At 48.8% G+C, this 27,995-nt stretch overlaps 1 protein-coding gene across 1 annotated transcript; it reads left to right on the forward strand.

Annotated features, from left to right (window-relative positions):
* The first annotated feature begins 11,777 nt into the window (after positions 1-11,777).
* On the forward strand, positions 11,778-27,983 carry LOC135830145 (uncharacterized). The gene is made up of 6 exons (XM_065342537.1): positions 11,778-12,211; positions 12,737-13,323; positions 23,892-23,982; positions 24,623-24,781; positions 25,619-26,043; positions 26,358-27,983. The coding sequence occupies exons 1-6, from the start codon at positions 12,118-12,120 to the stop codon at positions 27,207-27,209; spliced, it is 2,208 nt and encodes a 735-aa protein (XP_065198609.1). The 5' UTR covers positions 11,778-12,117; the 3' UTR covers positions 27,210-27,983.
* The last annotated feature ends 12 nt before the right edge of the window (positions 27,984-27,995 follow it).

Consider the following 27,995-nt stretch of genomic DNA (forward strand, 5'->3'; position numbering starts at 1 on the left):
TCCTGAGCAGTAATCAAATCAGAATGTAGCGTAAGCTGGTGGCAGTGATGCAAAAGCACCGGGCATGCATTACAGTTGCGTTAAGACATCCATTTAATAGCTTTGGCAGTTCGCATGAAGCCATTTTCTCAATCCAGCTAATTATGGACATAGAGCGCTGGTGCCATGACTCGCTCATACATTTCAATCAGCTACGATCGGTTCGTATTGCTTTCACACAGCGACATCAGTCAATTAAAAGTTGATGTCGATGAAATGAGTCAATCAATGCCTGAGGCGCTGACATTATGCCGAAAAAAGTCTAAAGTCAAGATGCCCTGCTGGTAACGGTGCTACTGACGCCAGGAATGCAGCGACTCGCAGCAAATTTCCATGTATCTTTTATATGCAATACAATGCGCGGCCGCACGCATCAGCGCTGCGTGTTACGCGGTGCGGTGATTCAGGCAATGCCTCGACAACTCCTGACCGTCACTTATTTCGAAATACATTGGGTAAACCGGTACACCGAGGCATGGATCAGACGAGAAGTCGATGTGATGTGAACAGGCGCCTGTGGATCAGGTCAATCAATGACGGAGCAGCGTTGCGTTGAAATGTCCCTTGAGAAATGAGGGACGTGTCGTGACGTTGATTCACACGTCTATCATTGATCAGGCCCAAAACACTGATCATACCTACATGTACATGACTTCTTTAAAAATCTGTTCAATTCGAATGGATCCTCAGCGCCAACTCTTAACTCCGTCTTAGAGTTGACACTTGCAAGTGGCTTGTTTTGGTGTGGCCGTGGACTTAGGCGTCAGTGTCCCCTGTGGCCAACCCGTTTTTTCCTCAACGTGGGTGTTCTGGTCTTTGCTTGTTTACGACTGTCGTTGGTCCTGCCAAGCGTGCCCGTGACGTGAGTGACAGGCCCCCGCGCCACTGCAGCAGTCACAAACACTAATGAAGCTTACTAAGAAATGTTGAGGCATGTGCTTCAAAGAGCTTGACATCCTCGTGCTCAAACACATCTGTGGTTGTGGACATGACTTGTCTTCACACTCTCTCTCCCTCTATGTCTGTCCCTGAGTCTCACACGCAAACACATGTGCGGTTGTGGACATGACTTGTCTTCACTCTCTCTCTGTGTCTATGTCTGTCCCTGAGTCTCACACACAAACACATGCCCAGTCAAAAGGTATACCACAGTATCCACAAACTCCACAAGCTTCTTCTTGCACGCGTTCTGAGTGTGGGGAAACGCAACGGTCGACATTGCATGATTGACTATATTCGAATAGCCCATTAGTCTACTTACATTACTGAGAGTCTTGCGTTACTAGAATAGTCTAAAAACATGTTTTAATACAAACAGTGCATAATGAAGTAGCCTAGTGGATCATAGCAAGATTGGTCAATGTGTAGTGGCGATGTAACATTGCGAAGATGAGGCTCCACTACAACAATTTGTTTAGAGAGGTCCATATGCGAGTCTCCAGTTGCATTGTTCGATCTGCCAAACGGCAGCAGAATGAGCGTGTCTTTGTATTATCGTAAAAAGGAGAAGGACAACATGTTACGAAGTTTGACTAACCGTTGGAGAAGTGTTGGAGCTAGGTGTCAGGTCGCCGCCGAATGTCTCAGTACTCCTTGTCAGTTTTGTGCCATTTTGTCACACTCGCTGACTGTATAAAATCTGGTTACGTTGAATGGTGGACAGTTAGTCATAACTCGTAACATTTTGTCCTTCTCCTTTTTTACACACTCTTCTCCTTTTTTACCATAATTAAATTGGCTCACCATCCGAGTTCAACTTTGTATTATCGCGTGACCTTACCGCTGGGCGCAACCACAAGTGGATATGATGTGCTACATTGGTCACGTCACACCACACCGTCATCAGGGGTAACACTGGAAGCGTGTTCCCTGCAAGGCTATGAGGTTACGCGAACGTGTAACGGGCGCTTCCTGCGGAGGATGCAGCGACAACCGCCGGCAGCGAGGAATGCGCCCAAATTGGAGTATGCCTATCTGCTAAAACACACGAACGGTCCCCTGTAACACCATTGGTATCATTCTGTGTATGAGAGACACATATACATGTACATGATTGTACAGAGCTGGCAACTGAAATCCGACCCCTGAGCGGTGCGCTCACATCGCAAAGATCCAACACAGGATTGTAACACTACGAAAATACTAGTAGAGACCGCTAGAATGTGAACCCACCGCTCAGGGGGTCGGATTTCAGTTGCCAGTACTGTAGTTCCTAAGCACGTACCCGTACATGCAAGAGCATCGGGTATACATGTACAATGTACATGCTCGAGGACATGCAAAACAGCCAATTGTCCAGCAATAACACACATTTGTACTAGTGGCTTAGCGGTCGTGTACGCTCAATTCACGCCAACTTTTCCACGCAACCTGATACACATGATGTCGAATAGCCCAAGTGGTGTGTGCCCATTGGAACGCTTCGTGTGGATGATTTTGACGCTTTCCTGTACTTCTCGCCCAGTTCAACGACATTCTGCCTATGGTCTTGATCGTTACAGCACGGGATCACTCTGGGTTTTACTGAACAGAGGTGTAACACCATAATTAGTAATTCTCAATTCAAGTGTGGGCACCAAATGGTCATGTGAAAGGCTTGAACTATCCACAATTATCACACCTGATTTGTCTGCAGAACGACACTATGCAAGTAAAGCGTAGTGTTAACGGGCCAAGAAGGCTGTGCTCCCTTGCTCGATTCTCCATGGCGCCACTCAAGGAATTATTGTTTTCTTCGCTCAATTTCCCAGTGCTGAATGATCTGCCCCATCCTTTTGGCTGCTTAAAGTAGCCAATTTCACAAGATGTTCACCCAATGGGCCAATGTTTGCTGCATGGGTGCAGTACCTATACAGTACGCGCCCCAGACACATCATTGGTTTCATTCTTGATAGGTCCGTTCTGCCCAAAACCTTATCTACAGATCAATTTTGACTTCCCCCCTGCTTCCTGGCTATCTACTAAAGGCACCCAGAACGGGTGTTTCTTTCACATGTACATGTATGTGACCTTAGTCGGATCTTACAAATACCGCCCAGCAGAGAGCACCTGACATTTGAAAGAACAGCTCACCAGGGTTTAACACTCCTCTTAGCCACCAAACGGCCAGAGTGACTCGTGCCATTAGTTTCAATTCATAATCTGTAGGTGAGGCGTATCAGCGGATGATTCCTCTGCCTACTGTGCGCATGGAACACTTCACGGAGCGCTTGTGCTTTTGGTATGAAAGGATCAAGGCAGTCATATCATTACCATCTTGTCGCACTCCCATCGCAGCATTCCTCATGGCAAAGCGTGTGTTAAGTATCATCGCAGGTACATGTACATGTATATGGATGTACACATTTAAGGCGTGAAAAATCCTATGGTTTGGCTCATTCACGTTTGGCACTGGTGACTGCGTCTTGAATTATCCATTCTTCTCACCCCTATTCACAAACAATGAGGTACACTGTGTCCCACCCCGCAGCGCACAGATGTTCACCACCACCGGGAAAAGTGTAGAAAGTGTGACCGGGCCAGTACAAAGAGGCGAGCAGAACCCCGGTTGAGCCTACAAGCAGTTTAGTACTGTCTCGCGCTTCCTCCACTCGTTGCGCAACGTACACGTCCGCCTTGCGCACTGCGCTCCGTTCTTATCATGTACCGTGTAGACCTTCTGCGCAATCCGCTTCAGCTGATGGTCAGTTCCAATTCTGCTGACAAAGATAAAGCAGAAGCACGTGCTGCGTACCATTACAGTCACGTGGTCCGAGTTACAGAGCAAATTCAAGACGATTGTGAGGTGAAGGTTTCGAGGCATTCCTACCTTCGGTTAAGGCAAGCCAGATATAGTGCGTTGAACGATCTCCTACTGGAATGGAGTTGTTGGCAAGCATGCACCATCCCAAGCCTGACTGCTCGACGACAAGGTCGTAAATAGAGTTTGTCTGAAAGTTGAGTCATACTTGTCACAATTGCTCAAGTAATACTCGATGATGTTATAATTATGGAATCTGCACTTGACGCGAATTGTGACAGTGGGAGCGAACCCGCGACATACATGTACATGCAGCTCTGGTAGAATCGTACTCTATAATTATTGTGTTGTACATCAATCTATGCGGGAAATTCAGCGCTAGGCTGAACAGTTTCTTGGCTTTGTCTGTGTGTGTGTGTGTGTGTGTGTGTGTTTGTGTGTATGTGTGTGTGTGTGTGTGTGTCATACATGTATTTACAGGATACAAAGTATGCATTCCAAGTACAGTAAAACCATCGTTAGGAAGAACACTGATAAGACAAATGTTTGCTTAAGAAGAACTAGTATTCGTAACTCCATTGAATAAAACCCTGTGTATTCACTGCGTATATCATACGGATAAGAAGAACTCCCGTTAATGCAAACAAATATCATCGGACCCTTGGTGTTCGTCCTAAAGAGGTTTGACTGTAGTGAGCAATCCGACAGACCATGTATGACACTTACAGGGGTGACGACTGGTAACCACGTACACATCGCACCAAACACACGAGTGAATCTTCGCTGATGCGTTAAACCACGATGTCCATTACTTCCAGGCATTTCAGTGATGGTGATCTTAGCTTGCTGAATCTTGAAGAAGTGGGAAAGGGGGAGCATTAGACCGGAGAGTTGCAGCTATCTACATGTACATATTCGTCTTAGACGAGCAAAAGGAAGTCCTAAACTATTCGTCCCACAGGTGCTGAAGGCAGACGTGTCAGAACAGATTTCTAACCATGTTTGTATGTGAATTTTTGTATTTATGGATTTTCCACAGGCCTTAGCCTAAACGAGGGAGTCTCCGTTCACTATGTACATGTAGTTGAACGTTGACCCGTAAAGGAAATAGCAAGAGTATTACCAGATTGGAGCCCATGGGCACTTGTACAGAAGAACACAAAAACACACACACACACCCTAATGAAAACCCAGCGGTGGCAATTTGCTGAAGGGAACGGTCAGGCATTGCCAGTGCTCACATGCATAATGTACTTGTACACAAAGCAGAACAACAGAGACGAAAAAGCTTTCTCGTTACTCCGAGTTTCGTGTTAAAAAAAACCATCAAGCTATAAAACATAATAGCGCTATTCGTTAGTTATGTAGGGTAATAGCAGGAGTACATAACCCCCTGGGGGTTATGTACTCCTGCTAATAGTAATGTAGGCTAAGGCAGTGCTACAACCTCGAAACCATGTACATGTACTTGGAAAAGCTGGACACCACTCAAATTTCAAAAATTCAGGCTCCCAAAATATTAGGTATGAGGGCCAAAGACCAGGGTTACAGGTAGGTGAAAAGAAATTTTAGGGACAGAGAAGCAGTTCCGTATTGGATGGTGTGAGTCAATGTTGTTCGGGTATTGACATAAAGAGGCGCCAAAATTACCGAATCTCTAATCACCCCGAAAATATGTGAGAACACTGGAACTAATCAACAACACAGCACTTGTTTCGACAGAAGACGTTTCATGGCCTGGCAGATAAGACGGTGAACGCTTCTCAAAGACTGCTGAAGTGTCACTGACACTCAGCCTGCCACTTGCGAACTTCTTTTCAGTGCCAGAAAATCCGATAAACCAAGGCGCGACAGTTGTCACAACAAAGATAATGGTGTCTTCATCAGCAGTACCGATCCATTATTACACTAACTCGGATGATGCACAGTGGAGATAATTCACACAGCGATGAGATTGAGTGGATAGGGGAGTGCTAAACAATTAGTGTAGATATCAGTGTTCATGTGATCATGCGCTATCCTGATCTCAATTACTCTAATGATGCATTCACTTGTGTCATGCATGCACTGCCATTGAACCAAGGCTGTATTACTATTACTAGACAGGAGAATCAATACTGACTTTTTGTTGTTGTTGTTGTGGTGCGTACCCCTGGACCTGCAATAGCAGAATGGTGAGAACGTGTACATGACATTGTAGTTCTCGTTATGACTCAATCTGCGGACAGAATTGTTTCGTCATTTGTGGACTCATCAGAGCAGCACAGTGTAATTCTCCATCTTATTTATTTAACTCGGAGAGCTTCAATGTACATGTAGGTCTCAGGTCGTGGAATGTCTCAGTAACATGTCGGTTTTGTGCCCTGTTATCGCACTTTCTGACTGTTTATTATCTTGTTACAGTCGTGGATAGTTGATGCAAAACTTGTCACAAGTTCCATGTGATTTCTTCTATTTAAACCTTACTTATTTATTAATTTTTTACCGACAGATTCGAACTGTTATAATGTACATGTATTATTGTACCCCTAGATTGTGGTGACGTGAAGGAACGGCTCACTCGAACTGTAATAATGATAATGTTAAAACGTGGAGCTGCACATACATGTACACGTACATGTACATTCTTCACTGCCTTGCTACACACTAAGGAAAACGAACACGTCGCCGAAATGTATAACGTTTATCCGATCCAGCCATACATGTACATATACATGCACCTCTGGTCATAATCATGTAGCGTGCTTCACTACCTCTGGTATCCATTGTACATGTACTCGGCCATTCAAAATCAACAGATATCAGGAACCCCTTTGACAGGTGAACAGCGTTTGGGAATCCTTTTAGAAATAGATACAATATGCAACTACCGGTATTATCGATACCCCCTCCAATGGTGGACACCATTTCTCACAAGAACATTCAGGCTTTTGCGCGCGTAGAATACTAGGATTAGAGCAAACGACTTCACTTTGGAAATTGGGAGACAACAAAAAATATGACGGGATGAACGACGGGCTATCCGGAGACTCTCATGCGCGCACGGCACGAGTTGAACGTAGACAGGCCTACTGCCAGGCACTGTTCCAGAGCTGACATTTACGTGTCACTGGTTGAAATGTCAGATCTGACAGCAACAACACTGCCAGTAGATCTACTACTACTTGTACTATACAGTCATGTACTAGTCACTCACTCACTGCATGCCTTGAGTGTCAGCGACTAGCGACATTGACAGCCAGTGAACATTACGACACACTGCTCTTCGCTACATGTATGGTGGCAGGAGAGGGCTGTGACGTGTCAGCGAAGGCTACCTGACAAACATCATCACGTTGGAGCGTTGACGTGCTGAAATCGATGCCAACCGCTCTGAGCTGACCAGAGTCGCGCAGAACAGATGACTGCATGACAGCATTCCAGCGCCGAAAAGGCTTCGGCCCGGGGCCAAAACAATGGCGACGTGTTCGGTGCTAGGGCCCCAGTGCAATGTTTCTATCTTGGTCCGCAGGCTACGACAGGTGTTGGACAAGTAGACCACCCCTGAGCTGTGCAAAGTGCCAAGTAATGTCGTGGATCCACACTGCAGCAACTTGGCCAAGATAGCCCTCAAACGAAAACACTGAGAGAGCACAGACTTGCACGCCAGAGAGTGGTTACCTTCTACATGTACTTCCAGACTTGGATGGAAGGGTTGGAATCACGCTGAAGTCAGGTGCTCTTGGAGCGACAGAAACGGCTGCCGTGGACTACATCATCAGCATAGTTCCTATTTCCCCTGCGATGCCCGCGTGGGAACATTTGCCGCAAGGTTATTGCATTAGGCAGGGAAAACAATTGCAGTGTTTTCGTGTTTGCACCTTGCGCGCTTGCATTGCGCCATTGACTGGCGCGAGTATTGCGTGCTGGAGAGAAACGAAAATAGGTCAGACAATCAACGATTTGTGGTGAACCATCCTGCCATCCACCAACCTCTGCCGCTCAAGTACGTAAAAGGAGCGAACTCTCGCACCAGCTGGGTGTGAGTATGCAATGGAACACCGGCGAATGCGCGCGGGGGGCAATTGGGTAACACACACACACTCACTCACGGTCATTTCGAGTGACTCTGACACTGACCACGCGCTAGTTCAATGCCGTCCCATATCCCCCTTGAACTCACCATAATGGATTGTGAGCGTAATGAAATGAACGGTATTCGCGACGTACATTGTACATGTACATGTTGGTACGGTGCTGGCAACTGAAATCCGACCGCCTGAGCGGTGGGTGCACATTCTAGCGGTCTCTGTTTCGTAGTTTTACCATACCGTGTTGGGTCTTTGCGATGTGAGCTCAGGGGTCGGATTTCAGTTGCCAGCACTGTGTACAAGTACATGCATTGTGTATAGATATTCAAGTTGATTCCATGACACAATTCGTGTAGGTGGTGAGACCAGGCACTCAAACTGTACACCGGCACACAATTATGAGTCACATACCAACAAACCCACCATTATCATGTTGGACCATTATCATGTCTGATGATTGCACGGTTGTGCGAGAAACTGTGAGTTCCAACCACAAAGCCTTTCTGTCCACTGCTTGGCTGAGTCATATACACGATTGTACTTGTATCTGCGTTGTTTGCACGGTACAAATGGAGTCGTTTAATGGGAAGAGGGACACGGGTTATGCAGGTGGGACTTGTCCAGCAGTTTGGTGCTTGTCTGAAGCTTAGAGACGCGACACCTGCGCCCAGCGAGCACAAGTCTACCAGGGCAGCCAAGACGAGACAGTGTCTTGCCACCGCACACCGTGCCAGTGTAACTTACAGGAGAAGAGCGAGCGGAGACGATTCGGTCGGCCTCACCTAGTCCCTTGTCAAGCGTGCACTTGTTGCACTACCGCATTCTACTCTGCCAACCGGGTTATGCTTGTAGGCAGGAGTACTGTACGTCCTCGCCTTGGAACATGCTGTAGTCGAAATGGCATTCCACTTGCAGTCACAGTCGTAACATGTTTTTTTACGTTACTTCTACGACATCATTGGGTACATTGTACAAGGCCTGTTCCAACATCCTACGTTCCTCCGACAAGATAGTCTAGACATCAAACCTACGAGGGTTTACCTTAGAGCACCGTGGTCTACACGTGTGCAGTATGTAGTCCTGTCTGACCGATGATGAGTCAACCGTTTGAGGAAAAAGATCCACAGGAAAGGAATGAAGAAGAAATCGTGTCATCTTGGCACTCGAATCGATCTAGGGACCTTCGTACATGGGTCAGGGATACTCCACCAGTAAGGCTGCGGTGAACGTCGTCAGCAGAGCAGAATGTTTGACTGCAGCCTGCAGGAACATGGAACATTTTCAGGACTGACCTCTGCTCATTCAGCCAGTCGCAACCCTCCCGCCCAAAGTGTCACTCACTGAATGGCAGAAAGCTGGTTCTCCACGATTTTCCCTGTCGCCTGACGCGCGCGATCTCCGTATCAGTTTTGGCCCATAGATGCCAGCATCCGCGAGCTGGCGACGGGTATTAATCAGTGTCAAGGTGGGGGCAGCTGGTCCCTGAAAGAAACAATTGCTTTGACGACTGGCCGTGAGCCTAAAATTAGCAGGTCGACAATCTCCCAGAACAAGCCTTTCGACGAAGAATGGCTCTTTCACAAGGTCATGATTTGATGTCAGCCTTGATAGATAGTGGACGTATATTTGATGTTTATGTGACATCCAGCCCTCGAGTGATGAGCAGAAAATCACATGTTAGCTAAAATTGTTCATATCAAGGAAGCATCATCGAGGTTTCGCGTTGAAAGAAGGTGCTTTGTGTTATCAGGTAATGTACGTACATGACGTACAAGCGATCAGTAGGCGAAAAGACAACACACTTCCTCCCCCCAACACGGCAACAGTATCCAACAAGTGCTCTAGGATAGCGCTGAGGAACACCAAGTGTTGAAGTGAGGGATAGGACAGCGCGCGTGGCACAGAGCAGTCGTGTGATCCGTTGCATTGCCGCAGCTCAGAGTCAGAGCTTCTCAACAACCGTCGGGTCTTAGGATGCCTAACTAAGTGGTCCCAGACCTTACGAGCTAAGCTGCGTCTTCCACGTCGTGATTGTATGGCATGACCTACTACTATGCGATGTACCTGTAGCTAGTGGAGAGCGATCAGTGGAGAGTAAATTCAGGGACACGATACGTAGAGCTAGAGATGAATACACTTCTTGGATGCACTAAGCTGGAGGTTGAACGAAATGTATTTCGTCGCGCTGCGGGTGGCAATGATAGCGCGGTACAGCCCTGCAAAATTGCATTACAAGCAAAGCGGGTGAGAGTGGTTCACCCCCCCCCCCCCCGTCCTCCTCCCCCAGCGTGCCATCTCTCCTCCCAAACACATGTAACATGTCCACTCCCGCACACGAACGCAACGTTTGGTCTACATGTTGCAAATACGGATGATTACATCCACCGTAACTGCAACGCACATTCCAAGGCTTGGGCCGAGGCGGACAAGTCGTCCAGCCTAAATAGGTCACAAAAGCGCTGTGAAGGAGAGCTTTCTGGCCTTGAAAGAGTTCCTGCCTAGAGAGCGAGGAACGAACAAAACCCAGGGCAGGAAGATCGAGAAAAGACAAGAAGAGGTGGAGGTGCAGGCACCGAACAAACTCTTTCCTATTGGCACTTCAGCTGCCTTTCCTTTCTATCTAAAACGACCGGCTTCCGACAGCACATTCTCATGCGTTCACGCGAGGATAGGGCTATTCCAGTCGCAGCCATCTCCACCTAGCTCTGTACGGTGTGTCAGCAAAATGCACCAGCACACTACTAGAGCGCCATCTGTACAGAGACTGCGACAAGCACTGACAAATGGCGATACTTCACATTTGGCCAGGCAACACGCGGCTAGGTGGTGTATCCTTTTTCAGTGGCCGCAGCAGCAGCAGCGCAAGAGAGAAAGAGTCATTGGAGACCGTTGCTGCCGGGACAACAGAGAGAGAACACTGATTATCAACTGCTGTTTGGAAATCGCTCCGTAAGTAGTCTGTCGGGTACTAGCACTTCTGGCGTGCATGCTCAATTTCATGGTTCAGGGGCATCTTCTGTACAGCAGTTCCTCAGCTCCCAAAGGTCGCAGCACTGCAGCATAAGTGCACAATATTGGTCCATGGGGCTACACGAAACATACTCGCGGTGCCTGCATAGCCATGATGAAAGTACTATCGAATGTACATCAAATGTAAAAACTCGACATTTACTGCGAAGAACCATGCCATGGGGTAATGCCATGGTCGTGCTCGTGGTGACTGTTTCGCGCGCGTATGCATAACCAGAAAGGGCTAAGCAAAGGGTGATACTATGGAAAAGCATGGCGGTGAAGGTTTTGGGCCAGGCGAGGCGGCCACTACTAGGGGACGCCCAATGCCCGACATCCCTTCATTGCCGATACAAGTCCAGGGTGGCTGTTCGTGTTCTTGGCTTCTTGTACCATAGGCCTAGCTCTTCAACCAGCTACAACACTATCCGCCTATCGTCCTTCGGCGTGGACCCGTCCACCCAAACATATACCCAGGCTTCCCATTCTGATCCACTCAAATGCCACAGGTCGAGCTTAGCCGCCGCCGCGCATTTGGTAAAACAAGGCATAGCTACCCAGTACACTAATACTGGCAAGGCCCTCTGTATTCGCTTAGGCCGGAGCGGATCACAGCAGAAAGCTGCCACCGACGGATCAGTGGCGAAGGCGCAGATTCCGTTCGGGGCGCAATCGCACTCACTGGCATGGTATCGGCTTAGCCTGAGCAGGTCTGACCCCGGCATGAGCGTAAAGCCAATGGCAATGTATGTACGTCCTGGGCCCACGGTGCGTGCACGCGATCCATCCATCCCGCCCTCCACTCCATCCACGGGTTACGGTGCTATGTAGCGGCGGTAAAATCATGTCTCGCTAGTACGAGTACGAGGCTGATCTGCATTCGTGAGCTCCCATTGAAAAGCGATGACAGAGACCAGTGCGGCAGTCAGAAATCAGCCAAGGCTTGCGGTGAGAGCTTCATATTTAGGTACCTGGCATCCTAACTCGCCAGTTCCCGATCTGACCATCACTGAGCAACCCGAAATAAATTGTTCGTGGCTTGGTTCACTGTCTGGAACCTACGACTGCGATCCACTGGTGTGAGAGCCGATTGGTGATCCTCGCTGTTTTCCTGATCTTTGCTGAGGAGTTCGGACACAATACAATACGGTTCACTGTAGCGTGTACCGCCTTCCCACACAGCGCTCCGCGTGGTCTGCGGTGTACGGTGCTAGTTGTGTAGCTTGTGTAGGTAGCAGGCTCCACTGTTCAGTTTGTAGGATGGCGCTAAGGTGTGGCGTATTGCGGACGCTGGCGTCCCTACTCCTTGTATGCTTACTCGCTTCGCAGCGGACCACAGCATCAAAATGCGAAGGTCAGTAGCAGGACGGGGCTGACATGATTGTAAATCTTACAGCAGCGCTCGTCATCTAGTTGTAATATTTCTACACAGTTATACCGTGCCCTTTGCTATGCTATACAGTACCCACACGAGGAAATTAATGTTATGTGCACCCGCCGGTAAACATGGCATTGTGCAGTACTCCGTGACATGGACGAATGAATGGAGCACATTCTTCGCGTGGCACTGAGAGTCTAGTCACGCACTTCCAAGGATGTGTAATACTTACCGTGATATTGGGTGTGTCATTTGGAAAACTCTGTGAAGTCTGGAATTATTTCATAGGCAAAACGACATGTACTTTGATTAGGGAAGCGACCGTCGCCAAAGTCGATATCGGAATATCTTCGTGGTTTCTTTATCTCCTGGAGTGGACGCGAACTTCAACCGAACCTGATCAGTTTGAAATAACTTCAAAGTCATCCCTCCGAGTAAGCAGTATGCCATGGTTCGTACTAATTTTCCGTTTACGTGTGATTCTGTCCTGATTCTCTGCAGCTCAAAACTTCCTCTTAGCGTTTCGAGCTGCGTTAGACCTACGCCTGCTGAGCAGAAGACCCGAAGCAGCCTTGGGCACGAGCAAGGTGGATGTGGTCGGGCCGCGCGGCGAGAGTGTGAGAGCGCTAAGCTTTCACGGCAGCAACAACAACCTGGTGGTAGACGCGGAGACGCTCTTCCCCTGCGGAATCAGCAGCGTGTTCTCGCTCAAGATCACCTTCAGGTGGACGTCCGGTGTTCGCTCCGTGCTGCTATCAGTCATCAAGGGAACGAGCAAGCCCATGTTCGATATCTCTATCAACCCAAAGTCCAGTATCAAGCTGACGATCAAGGGAACTGCCGTGGATGCTATCGACCAGCCACAGCTGGACATTGACATGTTTCAGGACATTCGCCACAACACGACGCACACGCTGACGCTGCGCGTGGACAGGCACAGCGCCCGGGCCAGAGTGGACTGCGGGGAATGGCGCATCATCGGATTCCCTGGCCTGGTGGCCGTCTCGCCAGAAGACCTGGACGACATTAACGTTCGGATGGGCTGCAGACGACGAAGTGCGGCGCACGGAGGCCAGCAGTTCTTTGAGGTAAGGGAAAGCTTTGGAATTGGGACATTTTCTTGACGTGTATTTCCAGATACATTTTGCACACATTTGCACTGTGTGTGAAGGTGGAGAAGGTACATAGATCGTGACGTCACATACGTCATGGTCACGGGGTCGTGTTTAGTACGTTTATCGGCGGTCTCGCCACGAACGGTGTGTTGTTCACACATTTGAGGAGAGCCTTCGGGTGACATTACGTGTCAATTGATAGCCCGGGGTTCGTACAACACCGCTCGAAATTCGAAGCCGCTGCTTATACAGACGCAATTCTCTTGACATAAGATATTCTCAGCTTGTACCGTCCCGAAATGGTCCCCATAAAGCATCAAGGATGCATTTCTGCTCAGGACTGGAGGGAGAGATTGAGCGCCTCGGACGAACGTAGAAGACACCCACGGGGCTTTCGCGTTGTTTACAGCCTGTAGGAGTCGTTCTAAAATTGGGCAAACGCACCCTGTGTGGACATGAGAGTATCGTACCCTACGGGAACTAAGTCCAAAATACAATAGACGAACAACAATGGATAGACAAGGCTGGTGAACTACAATGGTCTAAGACCCCTGTACTTTATGTGGACCAGAATGTGCTGGTAATTGCTCCACTACTAAAGGCCAGTAAAGGAGTTGTTTTGACCAGGTCCAACATTACGCAGGTCACCAGAGTGGTGCTACGCAAGGCTAGCTTTTGGGGTGATTCGCTGATGCTGTGCGTGCGTGTGTGTGTGTGTGTGTCTATTTGCATAATGGAATTATTAATTTTTAGACTGTTGCCGTCGTGTTCGCCCTGACTGCGTGCTGTTGTGATTCGTATGGTGGTGCACTGACTGTCGGGCGGGGCGTGAACCTGTTAGCGCTGTAGTGGTCGTGTAGCTTCCAATGACTCTCAATGCTCCAAGTTCCAAGGGCGTAATCGAGTCTGTACTCCGCTATTAATGCATGCGAATGAGTGTATATGTACATGATTGTACAATGGAGGTACCCGGACCCCTTCACGTGATCATTATCCGCCCCGTGCTAGTAGTAGTAGTAGCAGCAATACCCCGCCAGCAGGGGATCATCTTTGTTGTGTCACTCTCTCAAGCGATCCTCAGCATGGCAATCAGGAGCGAGGCACGGGAAGCCTCGTAGGGAGGTGGTGTTGATTTCTCTATTGTAAATTCTGGAGTCTTCGTTGGCCGTGAGGTGTCCACCTTGATCTCGGTGAACGCTGGCAAGCTTGGGCAAAAGGCACATGGCGATGACTGGGGTATTGCTCACTAAAAGGCTTCATTTTGCATCTTGTACGTGACTGCGATAGAGAAGTAATCACGGCAGCTGATAGAAAGTCACAGCTTCCTATCGGGTGTGATTAGCGCTAAATGGTATTATTGTGACCAATACAGTATTGATATGGACCTGCGCTGCAAACATTCTGCTGATTCGTACCAGGGGGTTTACCCTCCTGGCTCAGCGGGAAAAGGCTAGTCTGTCAGTGTCAGAGCGTACCAAGCAATGTCTTGGAACGCTCCTCGCAGCAGGAGTTCCAGTACTGTGATCGCCTTTCGGTTCTTCCTTGCCTGGAGCCAGAGTCAACTCACAGCTGCCATCTTTAAGTTAAGAACGTACAGGCATGCACAATACTGAAGTGCTATAATAAGTTTCTAGCATCGTATCGGCAGACAGACCATAGTAGACGTGTGTGAGTTCGCTTTTGATACTCTGGTGCGACGGCACCCGACACCTGGACCTGTTAAGATGCGTTCATAACGTTTTTAATGATATGCAGTGTGATGCTGGCACCACGCTGCGTGATATCGTCATCACGAACTGTACTAAGTCAATACGTTACTCGGGCATTCCCCAGGTCAATGGTGTCTGATCTTAAAATCCGCAGGAGTGTGATGTCGGTCGAGGTGTGCGACCTCCTAGGGAGAAGCAGCTGCTTGCAGGCGCGTGGAAACCCCACTGTCACACAGTAATGGTTAGAGCGTGGTGCCAGGGTTCCCTGGCGCGCTTCGCTCTCTCTGATCTTTGCGACGCAACCGGCCGCCCAACTGACCACTCGCGTGTTTCTGCCTTCGTGTTCTGCCTTCGTGTACATGTACTGTACATGCTGCATGTATGCGGCGCTCGGCTATTACATATGTACTGGGGTGATGGGCAGTCCAAATAAGGATAAGGGATGTGATGGTTTGTAGCAAATACATAGAGTGGAATACCAGCTTGACGTATAGGTGTAGCCATGGTCATGGCCGGAGGAATAGATTCTACGGTCTCAGTGCCTACTCAGGTGTTCCCCTATTGGATTGGACACGTTTGGTAAGAGCTAACCAGTGATGCACTGGGCGCGTCTGGAGCTGCGGTTCTGTCCAAATCGGCGCTGTCACTCACTACCACTGTTGCAAGCTAGTCCTAGGCTACCGTGAACAATTGCGTGGCTGGATTTCGAGTGAACACCATCCGCCAAGTAACGAGCGCCAACAGTGCTATTGGCCGCCAGGAGATCATGTTGCAAAGCGGGCCACTCGAAATCCTCATATGTACACGTGTAACGACTTTAATTTAGTGCCACATTTCCTGTACCGAGCCGTCTGTACACAACGATGGCTTGTGACTATTTCTCTTTCTCAACCCCCCCCCCCCCTCGCTCGCTCGCTCAAGTGCTTCTAATGACGAGGATAGTGCTAGTATGCGCCTACCGCAAGGTGTTACAAAAGCCGATTCGGAACGCAGGGGAGGTGTGAAGGGGATCGGGGATCTGAAGTGACATTGGTCTACCTAGCCATAGTGATGACAATCTTAAGGCCTTCCAGTTTCGGCTCACAGAAAATACGTGCGCTGAGCAAGGCGAGGAAATGTTTATCTTGCTCCGTTGTTGGGCCTTGGGCTTATCAGTTCGGCGGGAGGACAATAGCACCGATTTGGACAGCTCACGCCTTCGCCTGTTGCGTAACTCGCAACTGACAAGCGATGGACCACCTTTTGGCTCGACCATCTTGCCCAACGCACCATACATTCACACCCGGTAAACCTGAATGGGGTACAAGGCGAACGACATGTTTGCGGCAGCAGGGGAATCGCTCGAAAAGGGCATCGTGAGTAACGTGTTCTGCCCTTACACGCTGAGATAATCTCCTAGGGTGTTGGTCAAGTGAAAAAGCCAGAAAGAAACACACAAGCATTGTAGTGCTCCATCATCAGTATTTACAATACCCGTTTCACATTCAGCTGTTCGATAGGACATACTATTCTGTGATGGTTCCCGTGCTAAACCGGGTGTCTTGGTAGAACGCAAGGACAGCGAGGTACTGCAGCAGGAAGTGTGCCCACACCATCTGTGGGGTCTCATGTGGACGCGACAAGTGGCGCGCAGAACTACATGTCCTAGTTATCTCACCAAAGTAGTTGCGTGCACGTGAGTGGTATTGGGAGGCGCTCTCGCTCACGGCTCCTTCACACAGCGCTCGATTCCCCCCGAATTTGTCTAGTTCAGTTCACCGTGTGCATGCATGCACAACACGAACATAATTATTCGCTGTGCCCTATTAGCGATGATGGTAGAGTTCGAGTGGCCAGCATGCAGCGAAAGCAAACACTTGCAGGTCGTAACATGTGGAAACTGTCCTGCTCAAAATGCAGGTGTCTCCTTATTGCGCGTATTCCCCTTGCCTATGTCATCCTGCGCATCTTGACAACAATCACAGTAATTATACTTAGCCTCAGCAGTGGCATGACAGAAGAGTTTGTCTGAAGCCAGCAATTGCACTCAGCACCTGGCCAGGAATCTGCTTTCATTGTGAACGCGAGAACGCGAGAATCGTGTAACCTTTTCTTCCAAATACCCGCATCGGAACACTACACAAGCCGTTAACACGAAACTTTTCCCGAAGCGCTGAACGAGCGAGCATCCTCGTACCGGCTGTGTTCTACGACAGTCTAAACAGCTTGCAGAACAACCTAGCACATGTTACGCCTGGAATGTTCAGCATTGCCGTAGAAAGGGTCTGAGGCCATCCAGGACGTTAAACGAAACTAACCCTTTGCCGAACACACACACACACACACGCTCGCGCACGCGGATGTCGGTGGACTTCGGAAGTTGCTGATGGATCGAGCGCGCGGCATTATTACGATTGGATGGACAGTTTTGTACACGTGTCGTGTGCTCTAGAACCAGTACCACCACGTCGTCATTAACACTAGGTTGTATCGTTGTAATGAGATGCATACCAGGAACACAGAACATATTTTTCCCCAGGAGATTTCAACGAGCCTCGACGATTTACGGGTTTGTTAGCGTCACACTTGGGACGATGCTCAGAATTGCGCTCAGAAACGCGTGTTGAGTGCACGATCGCCTTCAGTGGCTTCACCTCGATCGGAGCCCAGTGAACTTGTAATTCACGGCCCAGAAACGGTATTACATAGAGTGCAGAGTTAAATAGCGGTTTATTGTGTTTTGCCTCTTCTGCTGTAGACATGCAATGCTTTAGCCTGTTCTGTTAGAGTGCGTAGTTGAATGCGACTCTTGAAGAAAGGGCTTGTTAATATCTTGGGTGGTGTAAATCGCGGTGAAATCGTGCCTGTGTATCAATAGTTACGTGGGAGTAAACAACGCATGGCAACAGATCTCCATCTATAAAACTGCCCGCGGCAGGGTGGAGGCCGCACGGGGAACCCAGTACCATGAGGATTTCGTGCTCACTGCGGAGATCAGGGTGCGTTTAAGTGGGCACTTCAGAGCGATTGAGATACTAAATTCTGGCACCAACCTGCCTTGGAAACGCAGTACAAAGGGTAACAAGAATTGCGCCAAGCACATCCATGCAGTACTGGAGTGTGGAACGATTCACAATGCTGGTCCGGGGGAGTGGGTGCTTGAAAGAGTCGCGGTGGCCTTTCCACCGCTGCGCATTTGCTGTGCTCTGGTGTTTCCTGAGCTACGACATGTTGGAACTTGCTAGTTCGCAGCACTCTGTTCATAGCAACCGTTAGTAGTAGAAGTGCTGATGTTTTGAGAAGCCATACCATGATAACACCTATGGGAAACCATTGTTCATTGGTTTGCAACTGCTGCCACAGTATACCCGTCCCTGAAACCACCCACCAGACTAAGGTTTTAAACAGGATTTACGCTAACAGAGCAGACGGACACACAGAACAGCAGTCAGCCACTAATTCATTTAACCCACGCACACGATGCACATAATGCTCATAACTACACGCAGCAAGGATTACATACAGGCCAGCCAGCCAGCCCGTTGGATTGCAATGATTCCGGAACCAATTATGCGCATAATGCCTAATTGGCGTTGACAAGGTCCCTTTGCTGCGGAGTCACGCTACACAACATGTTCCATGTTCGTGGCATGCCACAAATTGCTATCCATTCTCTTTGACAAATGCTTGGGGCATTCCTTCCTTTCCTGGCGTCATCGCGATGAGTTTTCCATTGTCCACGCGAGTATTACCCATCGGTCAGCGCAGTAAACAGTAGTGCAGTTGCGAAGTGATCACTAAAGGCTTGAAGTGACTTTTAATAATAGCTGGTATGCTACAGTAATTATCGGCAAGGGGTGAGGTACGCTTAGTAGATCTACAAGGAGTGGAGTTCACAACTACTAGGCAACAACATAGAGTGAGTGTATGGCATCGTGTCATTGGTGGACGGTCGGTCATCTCGCGAACTTACTTGAATTGTCGACAAATGTTTGGCAAGTGAATTTCACCGGCGTCGCCAGTCAGAAACTGGGAGATCCTGACGCCGCTAGGTTTTGCCATGCTAGGGATGATTCTTGTTGGTGTGTTGGAGCCATAGTCAAGACTGTGTGACCAGTGGCGTGCACAATGTGACATTCTGCTGTCAGAGCGTTAATTAGGCTTGCACAGGATGTGATGGCTATGAGATGAGCAGCTACGCCATGCATTACAGAACTGGTTATGGTCGAGCAATTATTAATGGAACTGCGATCCAAAGGCACGTGGTCAGTGACTAGTGTTTCGCTGGTATTCACGTTTACAGCATGTGGATTGCAATGCCGCACTGGCGATCCAAATCATGCCATAATTATGACTGTGACTTGTGCGGATGATTGATACCTAGAGATGAATGTCCTTCACCGAACATGGCAATTTTCTTATATGCCAACTAAGTATTAAGAGAGCAAACAAGAAAACATGGTTCGCCAAAGCGACAAAGAAACTACGAAAGTAGCGCAAGGTGTTACGATAGAAGTGGTTCCAGTCAGTGAAACGTCTCCTGAGCGAGCATGTACGTGTACGTGTAGATGGATGCTAGTTGTCCCTGCCACCGTGCATGTGTCTATCACTATACCTCTTGTCGCAGCAGGCAAAGCATTCTTAGATTGGAAAGATCGCAGGGAATCCAAAGTCAGTTTAAATGGAAGTGACAAGATCTGCTTGAGCCTTGTCGGCTCTCAAAGACCAACACAGAAAATGTACGCCTATGGAACACAGTATGATTGTACTGCAATATATTATGCAGACCAGTCCATTGACGGAACACGAGTGCAATCTGCCATGCAACGTGAGCTCGAGAGTTGAAATGAGTTCCTTTGCAGATATCGGTTGCTGGTGTAAGGTGACACGAAAACAGCTTAGAATTGAAGGCCGCCAATTTGAAGACGACTGCTTTATTACTACCAGCGCGACTTGTAACACGAGCAAAAGGCAATTACGCAGCGCAAGGACTCAGCGAGGTAACGCATATCCGATAGCAAAGAGAGGCGCACGGGTCAAGAACGCCCTCAGGGCACAGGACAAATGTTACCACCTCTTCATCTCTCCAGCATACCAACGTAATTATGCCGTTGGTCCTCATTCCTGAACTGACGATGTTTGCTGTGGGGCGTCATGTCTACACGCCAATTTGCCGTGTACTGCAAGAGGCCTGTTCGAGGAGACACACAAGCGAAACCCAATCCCTTGACACTGACAATAGGCGAAGTTGGCCATGAAAATAGAATCTGGACCTCTGAGGGTCCCCCAGTGCGGTCCGTCACAACAGATTAACACAATTATTTAGTTTTGCAGCCACCCTGGTAAACATTTTTAAAGAGGTGTGTATTAGTTGAAATTTGAGTTGATGTTACTGCAGACACAGCCTAGACGACTGGGAAAATCGGATCAGTCTCCGCGGTGCATAACCCCACTTTGTTGCTACAGGTTTAACTCGAGTTAACGTCACAACAACGTCAAACAAGTACCACTGAGAGGCATGCAGTGCTTCCACTGAGCTTCGGTTAATGTCATGTAAAGCAGTACAGTGTGTTCGAGTTACGCTTCGCGCAAAAGGCCGATGGTGTGGCGTCATGTTGCGACGTTGCCGCGGGGATTGTTTCGCCACGGGTGCATCTGCATGTTAAACTGCATGTCAAACTCCACTCCGGGTGGGAGCTAAATGTTTGGTTAAACATTGTAGGTCTTCCGGGAAATGGCAACATTATTGTTGTAGAGGCACTGTTGGTAGATGTACAATCATGTACGATATACCATCAATAATATCAAGATTACATAACCAGATTATGTACACGTGTTAATACCCTGCTTTGACTGCACATTTGATTATTTCCGTAGATTCTGTAGAACATGAAAACATGAGAACCTGACCCCCTTTGCATCCTGCTTTTCAATTAGGCACCGCGCAGCAACAGTCGAAATTTCCATCGGAAGTACCACATGCACTGCGTGGTGGTTTTGATGTCAGGAAACTCAATCAGCGGGATCTAGTTGAGTGGATACACAGCGTATTGAGCGCACATTGCTCTAAACCCAGTACTACTGCTAGTATGCAGTGATAGTGTGTGTTCAGTGCGAAAGCAGGTTGGTGCTCCGCTAAAGGGAGTAGAAGTGCAGATTGGCACCGGACGATCTCATCACCCTTTGCTCTACATCTGGAATGAATGGGGTCTTTGGGCTAATTGTGTTGGCATGATTCTCACAGTGCTCGCACACTGCTTGTCACTTCCTTCGATTGCTTCGTGCTCTGACTATTCTCCGAGGTGACAACACTAAATCGCCTACTTGCGTTGCGAATGTAATTGTCACTCTCCGACCAAGATTGCAACCGCTGGCAGTTGTGTTCAACAAGCGACTATCCTGTGTGCACACACCCGGACTCGAAAGCTCTCACCAGTGCTAATCTCACACTTGTGTCTCTGCAGTGAGTTCACCAGAGCTGCTCATCACTCAGAACATTAACAGTACCGTTGCGCAGTCGGTCACACCCGGACATTGGATGAGGTGGGCCGCTAGTCGGCGTGGCAGCTCAAAAGACTCGCAGACTCTGCGACCACACAGCCGATGAGAGAGACAAAAAGCAAATTCTTATCTGGGGTCTCGCGGTGAAAATAGAATAACCGTGTTCGGCATCTTGTGAGGGTAACTGTCAGCGAAGCCGATGGATGGACACTGGTACGGTGGGTGGTAGTGTGTAAAGGGATTGAAGCCACAGGAAAAGGATCCTTGGCTCGCACGTTTCAACTCAGGAAATCGAGTGAGACGCATCCGTGAAGGCCTGTCCCACACAATGCACTTGCCTCTAGTGAGGAAATCGGCTTCGAATATGCGTTCCGGTTTTGTGGCACGCTTCAATGCCGAAAATCGAGCAAGTTCGGAATGACCAGTGAAGGCCTGCACCACACAATGCGCTTGCCTTTGGTGAGAAAATCGGCTTCGGTTATGCGCGCGTTCCGGTATCCAGAACCCAATCTGAAAACGCGCCGCTCTTTCAGCGCCTCGCAGGTCGTCAGAGACACCTGGTGACACTGTCGATGTGGATACAGGGCGGTGTCGCTCATGGGCAGACAAACATGTGGAGTAGGGTCTTGCTCGCCTACTGCCACTCCTGGTTCAACCGCTCCCCCACTCCCGTGTAACTAACTTGAAAAAGTGCTTGCCGAATTTCGGGCAGCTTCTATTCTGAGAATGATCTCTTGAGAAGAAGACCTGCGGGCGTTTGTTTATCAAGAACGACAGGTATTTCAAGGTCTAGACTTCCATCAGAAGACTTTCTAGCAACTACCCCAGACATTATGTTAGTCTATGTGCCAATGTTGTAAACGCTTAGGCGTTCGCCCATGCTGCCTGCAAGACGATGACATGATCGTGGGAACTTGCCATTGACAAATGCTAGCCCGCAAAAGCCTTGCGTACAAGTTGGTGCACTCTGAGCCAACGCCCAAGTGTCCAGTATACGGGACGTTGGCATAGCTCTTCTATGTGTGGTGAAGGGGGGGGGGGGGTAAATTCTGCCACTGTAAATACTTGCCCTGAGTAAGAACATGAAATGCACGCGACCTGTCACCAGCAAGCTCCCGCCATGAATCAGTAATACTTTTAGAGTGATCCGAAGAGTAATTTAGGAGATCAAGAACAAGACGCCATTCATTATCATGTACGCGGTATGCCCTGTATGAGATTCATTTGGCATTTTGTGTAGCTTGGGCTTCACTAGAGTCATTGTGGGCATATTGGTGGTTGTAGCGCACTTGTGATTTGCGTCTTGAGGACATGTTTACTCGCACGGTTCTTTGTCCACCTCCGACAGCCAGCCAGCCAACTGACAACGTGCTAATGCAGTTTCCGAAATTCCGCTGATTGCATTTGTGGTGACGGTGCGTCTTGCTGATCCGAGGGGCACGGACCGTTCAGCGTTGGGTAGGCGCTAATCAGTTTTATGATTCGAAAGCGCCATCCTTGGCAAGTCGTGCTATCTATTGCGTGTATCTCTAGTGCCTGTCGATACTCTACTCTGAGGATGACAGGGAATTGTGCCACTTGGGCGACGTGATAAAATTACGATCTGATAAAGACGCACCGAAAATAGAACACGTCCTTGCCACGGAATAGCAACTTTGTACACTATCTTAACGTGCCGCGGGGAAATGACGGAGCAAAACACCGATGATATCTGCGTCCAGGTTCATCTTGAGCTGATCAATTAGCGACACGGGCCCTGTTTTCCTGTTGGGCCTCCTTGTATCTGAATCACTGCGACACTGCCGGCGCTAAGACATGGAACATGATTGAATCAGGACGGCCATAATAACATCATAATTTGAAGAAAATTGCATTGCGGTCCCAGACAAACATGGCTGCTTCGAGAGGCTTGGCTGCTGATGAGCTATCTCTTCGGTATCAGCTGCCAACAGAACTCAACACCAAAAATCATCCTGCTGTCAAAACTCACACATTCGTAGGACAGCATCAACAGGGTAGTACGCCAAGCGCATACCCACATAGAATACCCGTGACGGCTTTGCTCCTCTGCTCATATTCCTTTACAAAATTAATTGGAGCTGAATGGAATTATTTATCTGGATCCTCACACGTATTTACTGAAGCTGCCTGCCAACTGCTTATGATTAAAATTTTTGCAGTGCTGATGACTAGCGCTAGTGGGGTAAAGGTTATGATGTCAGAAATGCAGGGAATTGTGAAATTCAGATCCGTGCGCCTGGTCAAACTCGTTTCTGGGCGTGAAACGATCATGACAAGACTAATAAGTGTCCTCTGCGTGTGCGTGATCCTGTATCCTATTTTCTTTTGCAGGGAGTCATCTCGGAGTTCAGCTACTACACGGACCCAGCCGAGGCCAACGCTCTCGCCTGCTCATCTCACTCGGCAGACGCAGCAAGACAAAGTGAGTATATTTGTGCTGCTGGTACTTGTTCATGTACTCCGAAACACTTTTAGTCGCTTGTTGTCTGATGCTACTTTTTGGTTCCCAATTTTGTACCAATAAAATAAGATGAGAATTTCATTTTTTTTATCTAGTTACCAACGAATGTTCGAGACTCGCCTTGTCCAGGGCACAAATTCGGCCAAGTAGAATCCCACAGAGTTTTCTCATGCTATGACACGTGGATTGCTCAAGGGAATCGTAGTAAATACATTGTGTGTGTGCATTGAATATGCTATGGTTTGCGTGAAGCGAGCAACTGCAATCTGAAAACTTCCCATCTGACAGTGTATTTGGGAAGTCAATAAGACTATGTGGGAATGGCTATGTTATTAATTCGTGCCTGAATTCAACTTTTGGTTATCAAACTAGGAATCTCACTGTTGGAATTTAGCGGTGGTGTGGTTTATCCGAGTCTTTTGGACACACACACCATCGGTCTCAATCGCATAACAGTCGTTTTCACACAGTTAAGCCAAGCGAAGACATTCATTAGGCCAGTCATTTTAGAAAGGACATTCAATGCTCTATTTTTTTAGCATAAGATGTTACCGGCTGTTCACCCTCTGTACACTGCTCCACGTCTGCTCCACTATCGCAGGACAAAATATCCGTGGCCATGGACAAAACAACCGGGCGCTGGTGGGAGCCAGCATGCCTATGCCCTGCCGCCCCGCCAATATCGGTCTCACTTGGTACAACCCGGACTCAAAGGCGCTAAAAGTGTGCGATGGCGAGCGGTGGACGGAACCGAGAAAAAGTGAGTATGCCGTGTCAAGCATGGAGGTTGGGTGGATACTAGTAGCTCGAGATATTGAGTACTGCTACATAACATCACTGGTTGAACAGTGAGTATACTGTGTCAGGCACGGGAGTTGGGAGATAGCTTGGGATATTGAGTACTGCTACAAATACATAACAGCGCCGGAATACTGTGTCAGACACGGAATAGTGGAGAAGGCACACGTAGATCATTGCTAAAGGTAAAATGATTATTCACTGGTTCACTGGTTTGAGGGAAAGACTCAAATGGGAAAATTCGGAAGAAAATTTGACTAAAATTAATGATTTTTGCGTAACATAACCAAGTTAGAGATTCCAGAATTGGTAGATGTGAGTATTGCATCAGGAGTGGAGGTTGGGGGCTAGCTTGGGATATTGATTGCTGCTACATAACAGAGACCAGTAACCGAGTTGTGTAGTAACGCTTAGAGCCTGATTGGTCACTCGTGTGCTGAAGACATTGCATGCTTCACACAGCACACAGTAATCAATGGGAACTCTGTCGAGCAACTTCTGGAAACGGCATTTTATTGCCGAGTGTCAAAACTCAAACGGTGATGATTAATCAATTACAACCAGGTTAAAGACAGCACCGACCTGATGGAAATATCCAATTCGAACAAAACACTTTGCAGTCAGAGGACGACTAGACGTGAGGTGTGGCGCTGCAACACACCAGCTACTTAAACAGGAGCAAATTTATTCAATGACATTAAACCGTTACGCCAAGACGGCCTTTCCCGGTTTTTAACAAAAGCATCATATCTCTAAGTGTGTGTTGACTCTGTGCAATTCTGGTGGTTGTGCATCGCAGGCGGTCAATGTAGCGTCGAATATATCGACCACTACCAGAACTTCGATTTCTCGCACATCGTGGACCTGGAGCCATTCCGCATGCTGATCACCGACCGCCTATCCGAAGACGAGCGTCGGGAGTCGCCCACAACGCAGCAGTACGAGCCGTTCGTCGTGGCCAGCCGCATGAACTACAATGCGCCCGTGCCACGCCGCTGCAAACTGAGCATCGTCTACCGGTGGGGGCGCGAGGGAGGCTGGCACGCGTACGACCACCTGCCACGCAGCATTTGCAACGCCGGCTATGCAAAGGCATTCAACTACAACGGCATCGAGTTCCTGGCCGTGCTGGATCGCGGACAGGATCCGCACGAGACCATCGGAAACATTGTCGTGTTCCAGTGGCGACAGGATCGCTGGGATCATCAGAAGCGTATGATTCAGGTGAGAAACGCAATCACTACAACCATAAGTTAACATTTTTATGTGCTACATACTTCTTAATCTTTTAGCACGGGGGGGGGGGGGGGGGGGAGAGAAGGGGGCAGGGCTGGGTCGTGTAGCGTCCAGAAGCCATAATTCTGATTATGCCAGATTTATGCATGTCACTATACCCCCCCCCCCCCCCCCATAGTCAAGGTCCATGACTGGAATGCTGGTGGGGACAGGTGAATTTGTTCTATTATCAATTCATTTTACAATGACGTGAATTTGGTGATGAATTTTTGTCTCTGTGTATTGCTTTGTTTTGGGTACAGGCCGATTCCAGTGTCATTGCGCAAGTGGATGTCACCAGTGAATGGGGCGAGCAGTTCGACGTCTTTCACATCGGCAGCCGGACGTTCGTCGGCGTGGCGGAGTACCGCGACGACATCCCGTGCAGCGAGGTCAAGGACCGGCAGGACGACTGCGCCTACACGGCGTTCGCCACCGTCTACGAGCTCAAGGAATCCGGCGCGCTGCGCTACAGCAGCGTGTTCCGCGTGGTCTCGCACGGCGCCACCAAGGTCAAGCACATCCACGCGCCGGAGACGAACGAGGACTTCCTGTTCATCTCGAACAGCATGGACTCTACGCCGCAGCGCTCTACACAGGGCAGCGTGCTCGTCTACAAGTGGAACCCGGCGACGGGCACGTTCGACGACAACCAGACCATACCAGCCGAGGGCGTAAGCAAGCTCGAGACGTTCTTACTCAAGGGCACGCCGCATGTGGTATTCTCCTCCCTGGTCAGTCAACGAATGGAGCGAGATCCGCCGCTCAAGTTTCAGCTGACCGCGCCGATCTACAGGTATGATTCTCTGCAGCGGCGCTTCGTGAAGTTCCAGGAGATCGAGACGGACAAGAGCACCGGTGTGAAATATGTGTCGGTGTGCGGTCGCTCCATGCTGGCCCTGACCAGCCGCTCCACGCCGGAGCTGGAAAACCCGCAGCGCACGTCCTACCTGTACGCCTGGAAGGGCATCCTGGGCTTTCAGGCCTACATGCCCTTCTCTCTGAACAAGGTCTGGGACGTGGAGCACGTCGAGATCAACGGAGAGCACTACCTGCTCACGAGCTCACATGACGCAGCGCCCTCACAGACACTAAAGGTGATCACGAGTTCATGATCTGGACGTGTTTGCTCTGCGCTTGATCACGAATTCATGGGTGCTTGCTCTGGCTCGCCCGCTATCCATCGACATTTCACGCGGCCGTTGACGAAGATCCAAGTGATCACAAGTTCATAATCCCGAAGTGCTTGCTTCAGCACCCCCCACTATGCTGTGCCATTTCACATGGCCGTTGACGATAATCAATTGAGACAACTATTATAACAGAAAATATAGCCTTTGGAAGAGACCGGCGATTGCTCGGTGCTCCCGCGTCCCATATATTATTATCATTATTGTGCATCGTTTTCATGCACTGAGACAAGACATTTTCCGGGAATTATGCCAGCCTTCACGCAGTTACTCCGGTGTCTTCTGCTGAGTATACAGTTTACCTTTAAGTATAGGAACCGTTATTCAGCAACAAGTTGATCGGAGCAATTTTTAAAATTCTTCTCCCCTTCCCACAACCGATATGAGTTGAAATTCTAAATAACGAGCCATAACATTTCCACCATTGCTTAGAGACCACGCTCGTGACCAAGACCCTTGTAGTTAGGGTCATTGACAATTTGACTTCTAAATGTTTTAACACCCGGCAATGGACCACGTGTGGCACACAACCTATAATGTCGCTGAATCTCTTATCCGCTGTAAAAACTATAATTTGTGCTGTTGAGTTCCGCTATCGTGCTTACATTGATAAGTGATTGTGTATCCACCGTGTTACTACTATGTCACGATGTTTTAACCACACAAGAGAGCCCAGTGCCCGCATGTTGATGCCATCCAGCTTCTGCTGCA

Source organism: Sycon ciliatum, chromosome 13, assembly GCF_964019385.1.
Source record: "Sycon ciliatum chromosome 13, ocSycCili1.1, whole genome shotgun sequence".
NCBI classification, from domain to species: Eukaryota; Metazoa; Porifera; class Calcarea; order Leucosolenida; family Sycettidae; genus Sycon; species Sycon ciliatum.

Excerpts from the sequence above, each read along its gene's own strand:
- LOC135830145 (XM_065342537.1), top strand. The coding sequence starts at position 12,118 with ATGGCGCTAAGGTGTGGCGTATTGCGGACGCTGGCGTCCCTACTCCTT. Across the intron at positions 13,324-23,891 it reads GAGGCCAGCAGTTCTTTGAG|GGAGTCATCTCGGAGTTCAG; the intron begins GTAAGGGAAAGC and ends TTTCTTTTGCAG. Across the intron at positions 24,782-25,618 it reads GTGGACGGAACCGAGAAAAA|GCGGTCAATGTAGCGTCGAA; the intron begins GTGAGTATGCCG and ends TGTGCATCGCAG.